This window comes from Pan paniscus, chromosome 1 (assembly GCF_029289425.2).
Source record: "Pan paniscus chromosome 1, NHGRI_mPanPan1-v2.0_pri, whole genome shotgun sequence".
NCBI classification, from domain to species: domain Eukaryota; kingdom Metazoa; phylum Chordata; class Mammalia; order Primates; family Hominidae; genus Pan; species Pan paniscus.
In genome coordinates, this window is record NC_073249.2 from 77,145,630 (window position 1) to 77,163,965 (window position 18,336).

Consider the following 18,336-nt stretch of genomic DNA (forward strand, 5'->3'; position numbering starts at 1 on the left):
AAAATCAGCAAGATAGGGGAACGGTCATAATTACCAGTCCTACTGTATCACTATATGGCTCTAGCCAAGAGATAGGGGGGAAAAAAAGGTATGACGATCAAAAAGAAGAAACAAAGCTGTTCTTACTTGCAGTCAATAAGATTATCTACATTAAAAAAAAATACACACAAAAATATTTTAGAGTTTAACAAAGTTGCAGGAAAGTCCTCTATGTTTCTATTTAACACACACACACAATGTACTATGAATAATGCTCAAGAAAACTTTCTTGGAAGGTTCCAAGATGGCCGAATAGGAACAGCTCCAGTCTATAGCCCCCAGCATCAGTGACGCAGAAGACGGGTGATTTCTGCATTACCAACTGAGGTACTGGGTTCATCTCAGTGGGGCTTGTTGGACAGTGGGTGCAGCCCATGGAGTGTGAGCCAAAGCAGGGCGGGGCACCGCCACACCCGGGAAGCGCAAGGATCAGGGAATTCCCTTTCCTAGCCAAGGGAAGCTGTGACAGATGGTACCTGGAAAATCGAGACGCTCCCACCCTAACACTGTGCTTTTCCAATGGTCTTAGCAAATGGCACACCAGGAGATTATATCCCGCGCATGGCTCGGAGGGTCCCATGCCCACAGAGCCTCGCTCACTGCTATCACAGCAGTCTGAGATTGAACTGCAAGGCAGCAGTGAGGCTAGGGGAGGGGCATCTGCCATTGCTGAGGCTTGAGTAGGTAAACAAAGCAGCCAGGAAGCTCGAACTGGGTGGAGCCCACCGCAGCTCAAGGAGGCCTGCCTGCCTCTGTAGACTCCATCTCTGGGGGCAGGGCATAGCTGAACAAAAGGCAGCAGAAATTTCTGCAGACTTAAATGTCCCCATCTGACAGCTTTGAAGAGAGTAGTGGTTCTCCGAGCATGGAGTTTGAGATCTGAGAATGAACAGACTGCCTCCTCAAGTGGGTCCCTGACCCCCATGTAGCCTAACTGGGAGGCACCTCGCAGTAGGGGCCAACTGACACCTCATATGGGGCCGGGTGCCCCTCTGAGACAAAGCTTTCAGAGGAAGGATCAGGCAGCAACATTTGCCATTCTGCAATATTGGCTGTTCTGCAGCCTCCGCTGGTGATACCCAGGCAAACAGGGTTTGGAGTGGACCTCCAGCAAATTCCAACAGACCTGCAGCTGAGGGTCCTGAATGTGAGATGGAAAACTACCAAACAGGAAGGACATGCCACCAAAACCCCATCTGCACATTACCATCATCAAAGACCAAAGGAAGATAAAACCACAAAGATGGGGAGAAACCAGAGCAGAAAAGCTGAAAATTCTAAAAATGAGAGCGCCTCTTCTCCTCCAAAGGAACGCAGCTCCTCGCCAGCAACAGAACAAAGCTGGATGGAGAATGACTTTGACAAGTACACAGAAGTAGGATTCAGACAACTGGTAATAACAAACTTCTCTGAGCTAAAGGAAGATGTTCGAACCCATCACAAAGAAGCTAAAACTCTTGAAAAAAGATTAGACGAATGGCTAACTAGAATAAACAGCATAGTGAATACCTTAATTGACCTGATGGAGCTGAAAACCATGGCACGAGAACTACGTGACTCATGCACAAGCTTCAGTAGACAATTCGATCAAGTGGAGGAAAGGGTATCAGTGATTGAAGATCAAATGAACAAAATGAAGCGAGAAGAGAAGTTTAGAGAAAAAAAGAGTAAAAACAAATGAACAAGGACTCCAAGAAATATGGGACTATGTGAAAAGACCAAATCTACATTTGAATGGTGTACCTGAAAGTGACGGGGAAAATGGAACCAAGTTGGAAAACATGCTGCAGGGTATTATCCACAAGAACTTCCCCAACCTAGCAAGGCAGGCCAACATTCAAATTCAGGAAATACACAGAACACCACAAAGATACTCCTCGAGAAGAGCAACTCCAAGACACATAATTGTCAGATTCACCAAAGTTGAAATGAAGGAAAAAATCTTAAGGGCAGCCAGAGAGAAAGGTCGGGTTACCCACAAAGGGAAGCCCATCAGACTAACGGCGGATCTCTCGGCAGAAACTCTACAAGCCAGAAAAGAGTGGAGGCCAATATTCAACATTCTTGAAGAAAAGAATTTTCAACCCAGAATTTCATATCCAGCCAAACTAAGCTTCATAAGTGAAGGAGAAACAAACTGCTTTACAGACAAGCAAACGTGAGATTTTGTCACCACCAGGCCTGCCTTACAAGAGCTCCTGAAGGAAGCACTAAAAGTGGAAAGGAACGATCGGTACCAGCCACTGCAAAAACATGCCAAATTGTAAAGACCATCAAGGCTAGGAAGAAACTGCATGAACTAACGAGCAAAATAACCAGCTAACATCATAATGACAGGATCACATTCACATATAACAATATTAACCTTAAATGTAAATGGGCTAAACGCTCCAATTAAAAGACACAGAATGGCAAATTGGATAGTCAAGACCCATCAGTGTGCTGTATTTAGGAGACCCATCTCATGTGCAGAGACACACACAGGCTCAAAATAAAGGGATGGAGGAAGATCTACCAAACAAATGGAAATCAAAAAAAAGCAGGGATTACAATCGTAGTCTCTGATAAAACAGACTTTAAACCAACAAAGATCAAAAGAGACAAAGAAGGCCATTACATAATGGTAAAGGGATCAATTCAACAAGAAGAGCTAACTATCCTAAATACATATATGCACCCAATACAGGAGCACCCAGATTCATGAAGCAAGTCCTTAGAGACCTACAATGTACAATGAGACTCAGACTCCCACACAATAATGGGAGACTTTAACACCTCACTGTCAACATTCGACAGATCAACAAGACAGAAAGTTAACAAAGATATCCAGGACTTGAACTCAGCTCTGCACTGAGCCAACTTAATAGATATCTACAGAACTCTCCACCCTAAATCAACAAAATATACATTCTTCTCAGCACCACAAAATTATTCCAAAATTGACCACATAGCTGGAAGTAAAGCACTCCTCAGCAAATGTAAAAGAACAGAAATTATAACAAACTGGCTCTCAGACCACAGTGCAATCGAATTAGAACTCAGGATTAAGATACTCACTCAAAACTGCTCAACTACATGGAAACTGAACAATCTGCTCCTGAATGACTACTGGGTACATAATGAAATGAAGGCAGAAATAAAGATGTTCTATGAAACCAATGAGAACAAAGACACAACATACCAGAATCTCTGGGACACATTTAAAGCAGTGTGTACAGGGAAATTTATAGCACTAAATGCCCACAAGACAAAGTAGGAAAGATCTAAAATTGATACCCTAACATCACAATTAAAAGAACTAGAGAAGCAAGAGCAAACCATTCAAAAGCTAGCAGAAGGCAAGAAATAACTAAAATCAGAGCAGAACTGAAGGAGATAGAGACACAAAAAACCCTTCAAAAAAAAAAATCAATAAATTCAGGAGCTGGTTTTTTGAAAAGATCAACAAAATTGATAGACCACTAGCAAGACTAATAAAGAAGAAAAGAGAGAAGAATCAAATAGACGCAAAAAAAAGGATTAAGGGGATATCACCACCAATCCCACAGAAATACAAACTACCATCAGAGAATACTATAAACACCTCTACGCAAATAAACTAGAAAATCCAGAAGAAATGGATAAATTTCTGGACACATACACCCTCCCAAGACTAAACCAGGAAGAAGTTGAATCTCTGAATAGACCAATAACAGGCTCTGAAATTGAGGCAATAATTAATAGCCTACCAACCAAAAAAAGTCCAGGACCAGACAGATTCACAGATGAATTTTACCAGAGGTACAAAGAGGAGCTGGTACCATTCCTTCTGAAACTGTTCCAATCAACAGAAAAAGAGGGAATCCTCCCTAACTCATTTTATGAGGCCAGCATCATTCTGATACCAAAGCCTGGCAGAGACACAACAAAACAAGAGAATTTTAGACCAATATCCCTGATGAACATTGATGCAAAAATCCTCAATAAAATACTGGCAAACCGAATCCAGCAGCACATCAAAAAGCTTACCCACCACGATCAAGTTGGCTTCATCCCTGGGATGCACGGCTGGTTCAACACATGGAAATCAATAAATGTAATCCATCATATAAACAGAACCAAACACAAAAATCACATGATTAACTCAACAGATGCAGAAAAGGCCTTTGACAAAATTCAACAACGCTTCATGCTAAAAACTCTCAATTAACTAGGTATTGATGGGATGTAGCTCAAAATAATAAGAGCTATTTATGACAAACCCACAGCCAATATCATACTGAATGGACAAAAACTGGAAGCATTCCCTTTGAAAACTGGCACAAGACAGGGATGCCCTCTCTCACTCCTATTCAACATAGTGCTGGAAGTTCTGCCCAGGGCAATCAGGCAGGAGAAAGAAATAAAGGGTATTCAGTTAGGAAAAGAGGAAGTCAAATTGTCCCTGTTTGCAGATAACATGACTGTATATTTAGAAAACCCCATCGTCTCAGCCCAAAATCTCCCTAAGCTGATAAGCAACTTCAGCAAAGTCTCAAGATACAAAATCAATGTGCAAAAATCACAAGCATTCCTATACACCAATAACAGACAAACAGAGAGCCAAATCATGAGTGAACTCTCATTCACAATTGCTTCAAAGAGAATAAAATGCCTAGGCATCCAACTTAAAAGGGATGTGAAGGAACTCTTCAAGAACTACAAACCACTGCTGAAGGAAATAAAGGAAGACACAAACAAATGGAAGAACATCCCATGTTCATGGATAGGAAGAACCAATATCGTGAAAATGGCCATACTGCCCAAGGTAATTTATAGATTCAATGCTATCCCCATCAAGCCACCAATGACTTTCTTTACAGAATTGGAAAAAACTACTTTAAAGTTCATAAGGAACCAAAAAAGAGCCCACATTGCCAAGACAATCCTAAGCAAAAAGAACAAAGCTGGAGGCATCATGCTACCTGACTTCAAACTATACTACAAGGCTACAGTAACCAAAAGAGCATGGTAATGGTACCAAAACAGAGATATAGACCAATGGAACAGAACAGAACCCTCAGAAATAATACCACACATCTACAACCATCTGATCTTTGACAAACCTGACCAAAACAAGAAATGGGGAAAGGATTCCCTATTTAATAAATAGAGCTAGGAAAACTGGCTAGCCATATGTAGAAAGCTGAAACTGGATCCCTTCCTTACACCTTATACAAAAATTAATTCAAGATGGATTAAAGACTTAAATGTTAGACCTAAAACCATAAAAACCCTAGAAGAAAACCTAGGCAATACCATTCAGGACATAGGCATGGGCAAGGACATCATGACTAAAACACCAAAAGCAATGGCAACAAAAGCTGAAATTGACATATGAGATCTAATTAAACTAAAGAGCTTCTGCACAGCAAAAGAAACTACCATCAGAGTGAACAGGGAACCTACAGAATGGGAGAAAATTTTTGCAATCTACTCATCTGACAAAGGGCTAATATCCAGAATCTACGAAGAACTGAAATTTACAAGAAAAAATCAAACAACCCCATCAAAAAGTAGGGAAAGGATATGAACAGACACTTCTCAAAAGAAGACATTTATGCAGCCAACAGACACATGAGAAAATGCTCATCATCACTGGTCATCAGAGAAATGCAATTCAAAACCACAATGAGATACCATCTCACACCAGTTAGAATGGCAATCATTAAAAAGTCAGGAAACAACAGGTGCTGGAGAGGATGTGGAGAAATAGGAACACTGTTACATTGCTGGTTGGACTGTAAACTAGTTCAACCATGGTGGAAGACAGTGTGGCGATTCCTCAGAGATCTAGAACTAGAAATACCATTTGACCCAGCAATCCCATTACTGGGTATATACCCAAAGGATTATAAATCATGCTGCTATAAAGACACATGCACACGTATGTTTACTGTGGCACTATTCACAATAGCAAAGACTTGGAACCAACCCAAATGTCCAACAATGATAGACTGGATTAAGAAAATGTGGCACATATACACCATGGAATACTATGCAGCCATAAAAAAGGATGAGTTCATGTCCTTTGCAGGGACATGGATGAAGCTGGAAACCATCGTTCTGAGCAAACTATCACAAGGACAGAAAACCAAACACTGCACATTCTCACTCATAGGTGGGAATTGAACAATGAGAATACTTGGACACAGGGTGGGGAACATCACACACCAGGGCCTGTCGTGGGGTGGGGGGAGGGGGGAGGGATAGCATTAGGAGATATACCTAATATAAATGACGAGTTAATGGGTACAGCAGCAGCACACCAACATGGCACTTGTATACATATGTAACAAACTTGCACGTTGTGCACATGTACCCTAGAACTTAAAAGTATAATTTAAAAAAAAATTAAATAAATAAATCTTTCTCTAGAGAAGATAATGATGCTAATAGCTATGTAACTTTCCAAACATGACATCATATTAATATAACAGGCTTAAACACCAGCTAGCAGGGGGAAAAAGTGAAACTACAATACTTACTGTTTACCAGTGAGATCCTACAGAATTCAGTGGAAATTTATATAAAAAGTAAATAAGGGATGTAGAAACCAACCTGCTCCTCTGCTATTCTTGAAGTATTCTGAAGTTTCACGATTGTTTTATTGAAAGCCTTTTGCATTTCTTCCATTTGTTTTCGGTACCTATGAAGTAAGAATTGGTCTAAATCAGCTTTAATTTCTTACTTATTCCACTTAGTAATGGAAACATACTTCTGATTTTGATATATGAGACAAATCTATTTTTCTTAAAGTGACTCTTATTCAGGCCTATGCAATACAATTCTATTTATCTTCTGCTATGTAAAATTTAGTAATTTCTGTGGTTCCCTTGGGATGCAGATGGAGGTAGGGAAAAGTAAGAGCAGGTATGGGGTAGCTAAGTGGGCATGTCACACATGAACACACACACACACATGATTAGCCAATTAATTCTATGTATGGATTAGAAAAATTTCCTACTTCAGATATAAGACTGCCTTGGTGACACCTTATTAGTGGCATTTCAATTTAAGAGATGTAAGAAAACGTGGTGTTTCAGGAACTCTGGACACTTGTGCCTAGATGTTTGCAAAACGTTGGTAGAGAAGCCCTAAGGACAGACAATGGACACACAAAGGATAAAAAAAAAGAGTAAATAGGTTTAAAAAGCCAGGCCTGGTGTCTTAATGAATTGGCACTGTCTCTGGCACTTAAAAGCAGAAATTATTACAACTAGAACTAGGATGCCGAGACCTGTTTAAAAGAGAGCAAACTGCAAATGTGCCCAATCATCCAGTTCAGTCCATCTCTGTCTTCACTTATCTAAACTCTTAAGTGATATCTGGTCAAATTCCACTAAAAGCTTTAAGGTCTATATACTATCATTTTTTTCCATGAGCCCTCTGGGAATCAAGCAGAAAAGGTGGCTAAAGTTAAGCAACCGAAAAAAGGTGAAAGTGAGTATAGATAATTCAAACTTGTTGCCAGCCTAATAAAAGTGTTTTGTCACTGGAAAGTACTTTTAAAATTAAAAACAAAAAATCAATTCATTAAGGCACTGATCGGCATTCAAGTAGCTTTCTCTCTCTTGCTAAAATTGTGCTTACCTCTATTATATCATGAGATAATTAAATCCTCTCCTGTAATCACAGGTCATACTCTATGCTGCTTAACTCACTGTGTGAAGCTGACTGTGCTAATTCATAATAAAGCTTACCTTTGGCTAAGCTCCTCCAGATAGCGACCACTGAGAGACATGTTAACTTCTAAGGCTTTAATACGATTATTAAGTCTCATAAATACTGACTCCTTTTGGTTTGATCCATGTACAAGATTTCCATTAGCATATCCTAGATCTGTAGAATTTTGCAATTCAGCATAAAAATCTGTAGCTGTCCTCTGTAACCCTCTCAAAAGGGCATCTTCTGGAGACTGTTCTTCTTCTTTTACTTCAGGTAATGAAGAAGAATCCACAACAGAAATCAAAGTTTGCTTTGCTGTGTCAGCTATATTCATTTTGGCTTCCCCATCTTCATTGTCGGGTACAGTGGCTGTATTTATTGGTGGCACTATTGTTTCAGACAGCTTTGTGAAAATTTGCATGGAGTTCACATCTTCTTTTATAATATTATCCATTAACTCATTAACTTTATTTGTTTCATAGGTAATAGATGGTTTCTCTATAGAACTAAAGCTCTCAGACTTTTGTTCTGTTTCATTATCGATCTCAACAGAACTCTCTTGGGGAATCACTTGTGATGGTATATGTCCTGTCTCATATTCAACAGACTCAGATACTTCTATTTTAGGCAAGGGATTGATTTCTGGGGTAATATCTAAAAGAACAGACTGAGAAAGAGTTTGAGAATGGCTTGGTTCAAGTTCAACTGCATCTACAGTGTGATTCACCAAGTCATCCTGGTGCATACTACTACTTAAATCACCCAGAACAACAGTTTCAGCTTCCCTTTCTATATTCTTATTTTCCAATTCTCCACTCAGAGGTTGCAATACTGAAACATCTACTGATTCCGCAGGAAGTAGTAAGGGTGGTTGAGCTGACACAAGATAATCTTTTCCTTTACTCAAAGCAGTTTGGCTGCGCTGCCGATAAAGAGCAACTCTAACTGAACACCATTTATATATGTATTCTGAAAAACTAGAAATACAACAAATTGTGGTCAGTTCACTGCAAAATATTTGTGTCTCTGACTCAAACCAGGGTGATGATTCATCTTCCTGTTCACCGCTGCCCAGAAGGGTCACTGTAGATGGACTTGCCTCCTCTTCCTCCTCTTGAACTAACTGTACAATGGGACTCTCTTTTGGAGTATCTGGTGTTGACGGCTCCATGTCATGTGTGTGTACTTCAGTGGTTACATACCTAGAAATACATATATCATAATTATAAATCACTTACTTAGAAGTCTAAAGTTGAAATATGTTAAAGAAAAATAAATGTATCCATACAGAAGATAAAAGGTTGGAAATATAGAAGAAATTTGTTTTTGGATAAATGTTTCACCTACAAAACACTTCTATTATAAAAACAAATACTGCTCAGAAATGATAAGAGAAATACTATTTATCAAGTGACTAGCCAGATGACTCAAACCACCATATTTACCATATCAAACTTGCTTTCTTTTAATCTGTTTAAGAATTGTTTCTAAGTGAATACTTCCATTCACTGAATGTAGTGTTCCTTTCCTCTCATAAATATTCACTGAATCTTTACAAGCTTCACTATCCCTTACACATCAGAAATTAAGCCAACTAAGAGCTAGCTTAATAAACTAGCTTAAATAAGGTCCAGAGCTAAAACTAGAATCTAGGATTCTTAATATTTATGAGTGCACTTTGTACTTGAATACCCTATTTTCAAAAGGCAGCTAGGTTGGTCTCAAACATAATTTTTCTAAGAATGATTTGAGGAACTCCAATACAGCATTAAACACACACACACACACACACACACACACACACACGCACACACACACCTACACACATAGGATTATCTACTTTAAGGACAAGAAACATATCTCCCTTCCTGAAATAATTTTGCTATCATCTAGGCTAATCTTCTAAGCCAAATACCTAACCACTTTAATAACAATTCTGGCTTATGATATGCTAACAGTGCTGCTATTAAACTACTAGTGCCACTATTAATATTCTATCCCATTTTGAGGCTGTGGAGTATGTATGTGGCATACAGGAGAGCGGGGGGATGAAGCTTATGGGGACAGTGTTATAAATTATAATGCTTGTGATTCCTTCCAAGATAAAGATAGTTAATTACTGGGTGTGGCCTTATACATAAAAAGTCCAATATGAAAAAATATGATAATTTCAATACCAAAAATAATTATGCTCAAACACACATTTTCCCATTCTGAAAAATTACTAAGCATGCCAGGAAATGTCTTCAAATAAAGACTAATGTCACAATAGCAAAGACAGAAGAAAGTAATAAAATAGTATCTATGAGGTAGACTTTCATTTTGGTAGTAAAACAGTAAATGGACCAAATTAAAACATAATTAGACTACACTTCGGTAAATAAAAAGATATTTATAGCCATATATATTTAGTCTCTAATAATATTTCTTACATATTCAGGTAATATATTGCTTTTCTACCAAATAATTTATGACAGTAAAAACAAGTAATGTCTGAAGAAGGGGAGAGAGAAAAATTATATTGAATTTGGTAAAAAATACTAAATATAGATGTTATATCCCATCATACACACTGTAATCAGAAATATACTTTAAAAGTTTTTTCTCAAATTCACATGGCAAAACCTACTAAAACCTAGGAAAAGAAAATAAGTTGGCTTTCCGTAACTTTAACAGTGACATCCTATCATGGATTCCTTCATTTTCACATATTTGCTTCAAAAGATTACTTCAAAAGCATTAAAAAGAATTTAAGACAAACATGAAGAAATACTGAATAAGAAATTATGCAAAAATATCTATTAAAAAACTAATATGGAAAAATAAAAACTGCTACGTTAGCCTGTGACTATAGCTTTCAACAAATATTCCTATCTACTTGTGCATATATGTGTATGAAAGTGTGTACATATATATATAAAAAACCAAATCAGTTTTATTTAGTTTTGAAAAATACGACATAGCGTGTTGTTAACTGAAGAAACCTAGTTACAAAATCAGGAACAGCAATCACAGCTCCACATAATTAGAAACACCAAGAATGTCTCTATCCCCAATAGATTTCTTAGGTCCTTTTCGGAATCAATAACACATATGCTATATTTTCTAACTACCCAATAAATATCTCCAGTAACTTTCAGGATTAACACAGGATAATATAATTTTCTCACTATGCCTTTCAAAGCATCAAAATCTCATTTTTGAAATAGTATAGTTCTCAGGAATTGCAGTTCAAAGCATACCCACTGCAGGTCTCATTACATACTATCTTGAACTAAGTGGTTCATATTCAAATATCTTGTACTCTTTAAGTAGAGTTGTTCTAAGATAAAGGATTTGCAAAGTTTTGTAGGGAGTGTATCTAATGAAATATACATAAATTAAGTCTACAATAACTACCTGATTATCCAAATCATTATAAGCTTATTATTTATTATAGGTAAGAAGTAGAGGTACCAACAAAAGTAACCACCTCTGGCAGAAAAGACAAAAAAGGTAAAAGATATATTATATCTATTACCTATTTAGATACATCCCTGCCCAAAGTGTCCCCACTGCAACCCGGGGAAAGGCCTACATGATTCAGAGAAATGGAACAGTTAAGAGCTTGCTGTGTGGCAAACACATTATTCAAGAACGACTGCTCTAGGTATTTTGGTAGCTTTCTAGGGATACCACAGATCAATGCTTTTAAACTTGAACTTAATAAAAAAAAGGGGGGGCCTTTAAAATTTGTCCTCAAGCCTATACCTGCAGAGTAAGGTCAATTATTTGCAGTATGGAAAAGAGTCACTGTTGTGAATAATGAAAGTAATATATAATACCCCCCCAAAAAAAGTTTGATCTGAATTATATTCCCAGTATGCATATACACTAATGGGAAGAAGCAACTCAGAGATTTTCTAAGTGGCCACAGAATGTCTATCCTATGATTCAGAGCTCTCAACAGGTAATCATTTCACACACAAATCACAAGTTCCTTTTTTTATACTAATATACTTATCTCTCCATTGTAACAAAATTCTATTTAATATCACATTATAACTTACTCAGGAGATGGAACAGGAGTTGAAACAGGAGTTGATTCAGGCATTTTAGGTGCAGCTGTGGCAGTGGCATTCTCAGATATACTTTTATTTCCTATTTTAAGAAAGATGCCCAATGTTGAGTTCAATTTTAAAAGCTGTACCATGAAAATATTTTACTAAAACAAATTTCTTGGAAGAGAAGAAAAAAGCCAAATAGGTTTGCTACTGCAGACTTTTTCTTAAAAAATCAAAGTTCTTTTAGGAAGAAATGATCATATAAGATCACAAGTAATATATATCGTTTCTCAATTTCTCAGATAATTAAATCAAGTCAGGTGACTATGAATGTTGTGTAACCTTACGTGATTAATATGCCTTCTAGATACTGAAAGAGTTGTCAAATGAGAGGAAATAAATGAGTCATTTTAAGTGTTCACTTGGATCTAAGCATTTTTTAAAAAAACAAAAAGGCAAGACTGTTTCTTCTTGCCAAAAATATTATCATCTGCCATTCTCTAAGGAAAAGATGGCTTTCTAAATCAAGTAGCTATTTAACACATAAAAGAATAACATACTTGAAGTACCATTAGGACATCAAAATCTCGGTAAAGAGATAAGGAATAAAATCATTGCTATTAATATTAGAGCTAGGAGAAGTCGAAAGGCAAATTCATAAGTTTTATATAGACAGTATTCTTTTATAAAACAGAACTTGTGAAATTCAAATAAACAATGAATAATAAAGATTGGTAAGTTCCTCTGAATTATTTCTATATTTCTAAATGTAAACAATCAAATTTTCTTAACTCATTACTTGATTTTCCTAAATATAAGGATCCCTGGAGTACCAGCTATTTAAAAGACCCATAAAATGATTAGGTACCTTCTGTCAGGTCTTCAGTTTTTGCTCCCAGAATATTAGCAGCAATATTCACCATATTTAGAATGGCATCTAAAACAAAATTCAATCAGAAAAAGTACCAAATACCTAAATATTCTAATATAAATTAATATCAGATAGTCAAAAAATCATTTAGAATGATCTTTTGCATTTTTTGACTGGTTACTTTTGTATTCACCTCACAACTAAAGTCCAATATAGGACACAAATAAATTTTAGCCAAAAGTGTAAAGCATGTATCTAAATTTTTATGTTCAAAAGGAATTTTATATGTAAATATACTTTTCTTTTTGGAGACGGAGTCTTGCTCTGTTGCCCAGGCTGGAGTGCAGTGGTGCAATCTCGGCTCACTGCAACAACCTCTGCCTCCCAGGTTCAAGCAATTCCCCTGCCTCAGCCTCCTGAGTAGCTGGGACTACAGGCACATGACGCCACGTCCAGCTAATTTTTTGTATTTTAGTAGAGACAGGGTTTCACTGTGTTGCCCAGGCTGCTCTCAAACTCCTGAGCTCAGGAAATCTGCCCACCTCAGCCTCTCAAAGTGCTAGGATTACAGCCGTTAGCCACCGCGCCTGGCCTTAAATATACTTTTCTTGTAAAACTTCCCTAGACACTTTACCAAAACACTGTCTTCAGCATACTATAAACTCAAGTATAACTCAACATACAGTCTGTACTGGGACAGGAAAAAAAAAATGTGATGACCAAAATTCTTATTTTACAGAAAAACCTATTTTTCTTTAAAAATTCTCTACAGTTTAAAATTTAAAAAAAGTGTAAAAAAGCAAATGCTTTTCCTACATTATGTGATTATCACAGGTAAAAACAAAACAGAGATTATCCAAAAAAAAGCAGAAAACATTTTCAATGATTAGCCTATCATATCTATGGTAATATGGTTAAATTCTAAATTGATATTGCATAGAATCAAATCTCTTTGATGACTTTAAAAAAACTCATTGACCAAAACAGCAATCTTTTTAAATCATAAAGCATACAAATTCTTTAGTTAATTGGTTGGGGACAGGTATGGGGCAGATTAATGAAAAGTCAAGGTCATAAAACAAAGTGTTGTAAAAAGCAATTTGCATACCTGCTAACCCTACTTCTCTTTTGAAGGAGGATATTTACATGAAAAAAGTGGTACAAACCTCAATATCTACATAGATATATTTATACATGAGCATAACAAAATATCAGAACTCCATAAAAAATGGTACTGGGAATAGAAGACCTTCCTTCCAGTAATGTGATGTAATTTCAAGTGAAATTAACTTTCATTCCCAGTCTAACCTTTGAAATTCCACTAGAAGTTAATTCTTTGGTATCAGATACTCCTACTATTAAAATACTAAGATCTGGCAGGGGCTACATATTAATCATCATACATTATTTCTGTCTTAATCTCCCTTCCTAAAGCGATCCACAGAGTATTCATCATATTTTCAATGAAAACCAGAGATGTGAAAAGTAGAAAAGGATCTAAGAGAGAAAAATCTACTACATCAGGAAGGTTGCAAGTAAACCAAAGAGTGCTGCCTGGAGCTCATCCTGTAAATATATGCTTCAAGATGGGAGAAATAGTAGCAGATTTCAAACTGCTTTAAAGTGATAGCTAGGAATCAGCCATAATGTTGATCTTCACGAAATTATGAGTGTATACGCTGAAAGTCAACAAAGCAGTGGTACTTTGTTTCTAATCATTACTGTAACACACAAAGGCTCAATATTTGCCATTTTAAAATGTTTAAATAACATTTTTAATATTGCCCTTTGACCTGGCAAACTGATAAACAGAAGTGGCCTTAATTCTTACTTAAGCTAAAGAGATGCTGCGGTATGAGATAACAAAAATGGAAACTCCGTATTCCCTCATAAACCAAGATGAAGTCTGGAATGGAAACTGTTATTTCCTCATACACCCTTTATAATGCCAACCAATACTGCAATATTATTTATGATGCCCCACCTACACTGCCACCTATAGTCAAAACTGACTGCTTCACAAAACCCAAATTGTGCAATCAACAGTTTATATACTTTGTTTCAAAGTGAGATCTTATATGAGATTTCGAATTTTTTGACATTCATTATTAAATAATTCAAGAAGATAATGTGTTAATCTGTGTAAAGAAAGTAGCTTTACAGTATTATTTCTGAACCTAAATTTTAACACCAGTACCTACAATAAAGATCCTTCTATTCACCCTTTTAAAATATTATTTATTATCATCATTTCAGGAAACGTGGTAACAAAAGCAAAATTTAGCAAATTTCTTCTCAGCCCATTTAACCTAAAATAATTTTCCCATGTTTACAGAACATTGCCTAATGTATCTTTTTTGTCTTTTGAGAGAAAGCAGAATTGTGAATATTCTATTCTATTTTCAATTTGTATCTAAACACATGATAGTTTGTATACACCATGATTATCTGGCCATTAAAAAACTTTCAGAATAGACTAAAATAACATCTTTGAATATAATTGCCAAACTAGAGATAAAAATCCCTAATTTCTCCTGGATTAGTCAACTTTTAAATTTTTGAATTGGGCAACTTATTCATCCCGCCTCATTCCTTTAGGAATAAAATGCTCCTAATATTTGGTCCTAAAGACCAAATATCTCCATATTATTTACTCAGTCTTCAGTGCTCCAATGTCTCTTTTTGATAAAGAAAACAAACATTTTTCCAGGCTGCTGAAGTTGAAGAGTTTATATAAATACAACAGAAGATAAACCAACAAAAAAAGACTTCCTCCTATGTGTACTATCTCTGAAGCATGCCCACATTTTCTAGGAAAATGGTCCTTCTAGGATCTACTTTTTTTCCACAAAAAATACTTGAGAAGTAAAAACTACATTTTCTCTTCAACATGCACATGCACCTATCTCCCTTTAGCAGATAGGGTGATTTTAACAAAAACAAAAACCACATATTTAAGAGCAAAGGCAGACCTGCGCCAATATCAAAGTAGGCAGAGGTCTGGCAAATTCACATGACAAAGAACAAGAAAATCAGAGTGATATGGGGAAATCTTGTTGATGTAAAAGATTTAAATGTTTTAGTTCAAGAATGTAAACAAAAGAATCAGGAAGCCATACACACAAAGCCAAGAATGCTGCTCTAAGATAACAGCTTCTCCCTTTTTAGTAGTTAAGTAAATTATATAATATCAAGAATGTTTATGCAATGTGGATGCTCTTTGACATCCAACTCTCAGCACAGGCAAAGTATTCTGGTGACATATTTCCTATAACTAGTAACTACTTGAGAGCAAAAAGAAAAGGAGTTTCTATTAAGATTAAAGACAATTCTAGCTTGTGGATACTATGTACACATTAAAAACAAGAAAAAAAACTAGTTTCAAAATGGGCCAATTTCAAGCTAATTTAGAAAGCAGTGATGATTACAGTCAAACTCAAGACATTCTTGTGCCAAAGACCAGTTCTTTGAATCGGAACTACTGAAGTTCTGATTCCACTTTATTATTTACTTCTTCAAGTTATACCACCTTGGAGGCTATAGCTAATTCAGTCCCAAACTTCAGAGAAGAGTAGAAGGACACAGATACAGAAGGCAGCAGTGTTAGGCCAAGTCTATAAAGTTTTATGACAATAAAGTCTTATCACTCAGCTCTTACTGCCTCTCTTGTTCTAAAACTTCAGGAGGTGGAGATCATTTTAAATCTCATTTTAGAGACTCAGCTGACATCCTCCCACCCATCTTATCTCACTGTATAAATTCTTTCAATACCTAGAACACTGGAAGATAACCTCGCCCTCCCAGAGATCTGTAAAAGGAAAATTAAGTGATATACCTTCAAGGAGAAAGATCCAAACAGAAGTATCTAAACAAGATTCTATGTCTAATTAATTGATATACTGATCAGAGACATGAATACAAACAGGGAAATGTCTTCCCCTGATATATGATTAGGTTTTTGTTTTGTTTTGTTTTTGAGACAGAGTCTCACTCTGTCCCCCAGGCTGGAGTGCAGTGGTGCGATCTCAACTCACAGCAACCTCCGCCTGCTGGGTTCAAGCGATTCTCCTGCGTCAGCCTCCGGAGTAGCTGGGATTATAGGCGCACGCCACCATGCTTGGCTAATTTTTGTATTTTTAGTAGAGATGGGGTTTCACCATGTTGGCCAGGCTGGTCTCAAACTCCTGACCTCAGGTCATCCGCCTATCTAGGCCTCCCAAAGTACTGGGATTACAAGCATGAGCCGCTGTGCCTGGCCTATGGTTAGGTTTTAATGGCATCTAGAAGTTAACCACATAGGAAGATATAGCAATAAAATCCAGAATGTCAACACACTTTTCCTTTATCTGAAACTACAATAAGACATTATTTCCTTAAGGTGTCCTCGTTTTTCCAGTACCTACCAGAAGCTAGAGATCTTTTAGTATGGGGCTATTTTCTGACCCCATAAAATAATAATGCTTCCGCAGAGCTAATTCAACATTACTGAGCTACATAAATGGCAGAATAATGACTACTATGTAACATATAAAATGCAAATTAAGGGAAACAAAAACATTAATATCCAGACAGATAAGACATTTCTTTCACTCCTAAAAAATACATCACATAGCAGTGAATAAGACTTATTTTTATATCAATAACTAGATAGCTAGGAATCCTATTTAAAAGTAATCACTAATATCTAGGAAGTCAGAAGCCTAGCAATAAAGTAAAACAAAATATACTGAACTGATATGTAATAAAGTTGAATATTACTTTGTAATCACAAAAGATTTTCCTTCTACAGGTATTTTTAACACTCTTTTTCCCATCCCCTAAAAAGTCCACTGAGGTCTATACTCTTCTATGGAGGGGGAAGAAGGCAAGGAAGGCAAGGAAGGCAGGAAGAGAAAGAAAAGAAAGGAAAGAAAGAAAAGGCTAGAAGGAGAGATGAAAGAGGTAATTTTAACTCTATATACTGTGGCTACACAAAATATCAACCTAAGTATTTAGACTACTGGTTGAATAGCTAAAAAACTTACAAAGTCAATGTTCACAGACATCGGTATTCAACAATTCAATTCACTAAGAGCAAAAAGTGACAAGCACACGCAACTAGTCTTCTATTTTACTAAGATTTGTTTTTATTAAATTTTATTAATAATTTTCAAATAAAAAGAAAACTACTTGTAGTTAATTTTACATTTTTCAGAAATAATCAAAAACATCATTGAAATATACCTACACAGAATCTAACCATGAAAAATAAAGTGTCAGTCAGGTAATGGTCTTTCCAGTAGTCTCCTTAGTGAGCCTACCACTAGGTTGGGATTCGACTTTGGAATAACAACAAACTAAAGCACCAGTATTATATCTTATTCATTGTTTCTTAGTTTACAAAGAGTATATTATTACTAGTATTCTTATTGGTATTCATTATCATGATGGTAGGAGCACCCTTTATATTTTGTAACTAAATGGCAAACTAACCATACCCATAGATTAACTGTGGTATGACTGTTTTAATAATTCTTTCCCCAAGAAAATCCATAGCCCTTTCTTCACTATAAGGAATCTGTCCCAAAATGTCAGCGCCTAATTAGAGTAGAAGAAACACCTTTATTATGATTGCATTTGTCTCTCTCCTCTTTCTTTTCATATATTCTTATCGCATTTCTATAAAAATACTTTTCAAAAGACAGTATCTTTTATTTC

At 36.4% G+C, this 18,336-nt stretch overlaps 1 protein-coding gene across 5 annotated transcripts in view; it reads right to left on the minus strand.

Annotated features, from left to right (window-relative positions):
* SUCO (SUN domain containing ossification factor) overlaps window positions 1–18,336 on the minus strand; it is an 81,690-nt gene that overhangs the window by 14,114 nt on the left and 49,240 nt on the right. For 4 of the 5 annotated variants that reach the window (XM_003824665.6, XM_008978308.5, XM_008978311.5 and 1 more), the window contains 4 exons: window positions 12,637–12,705; window positions 11,775–11,865; window positions 7,761–8,927; window positions 6,619–6,706 (listed from right to left, as the gene is read on the minus strand). In XM_003824665.6, coding sequence (XP_003824713.4) covers window positions 6,619–6,706; window positions 7,761–8,927; window positions 11,775–11,865; window positions 12,637–12,705 — 1,415 coding nt within the window. The remainder of the gene's footprint in view (window positions 1–6,618; window positions 6,707–7,760; window positions 8,928–11,774; window positions 11,866–12,636; window positions 12,706–18,336) is intronic. The other variant, XM_055111539.2, reaches the window with a different exon arrangement.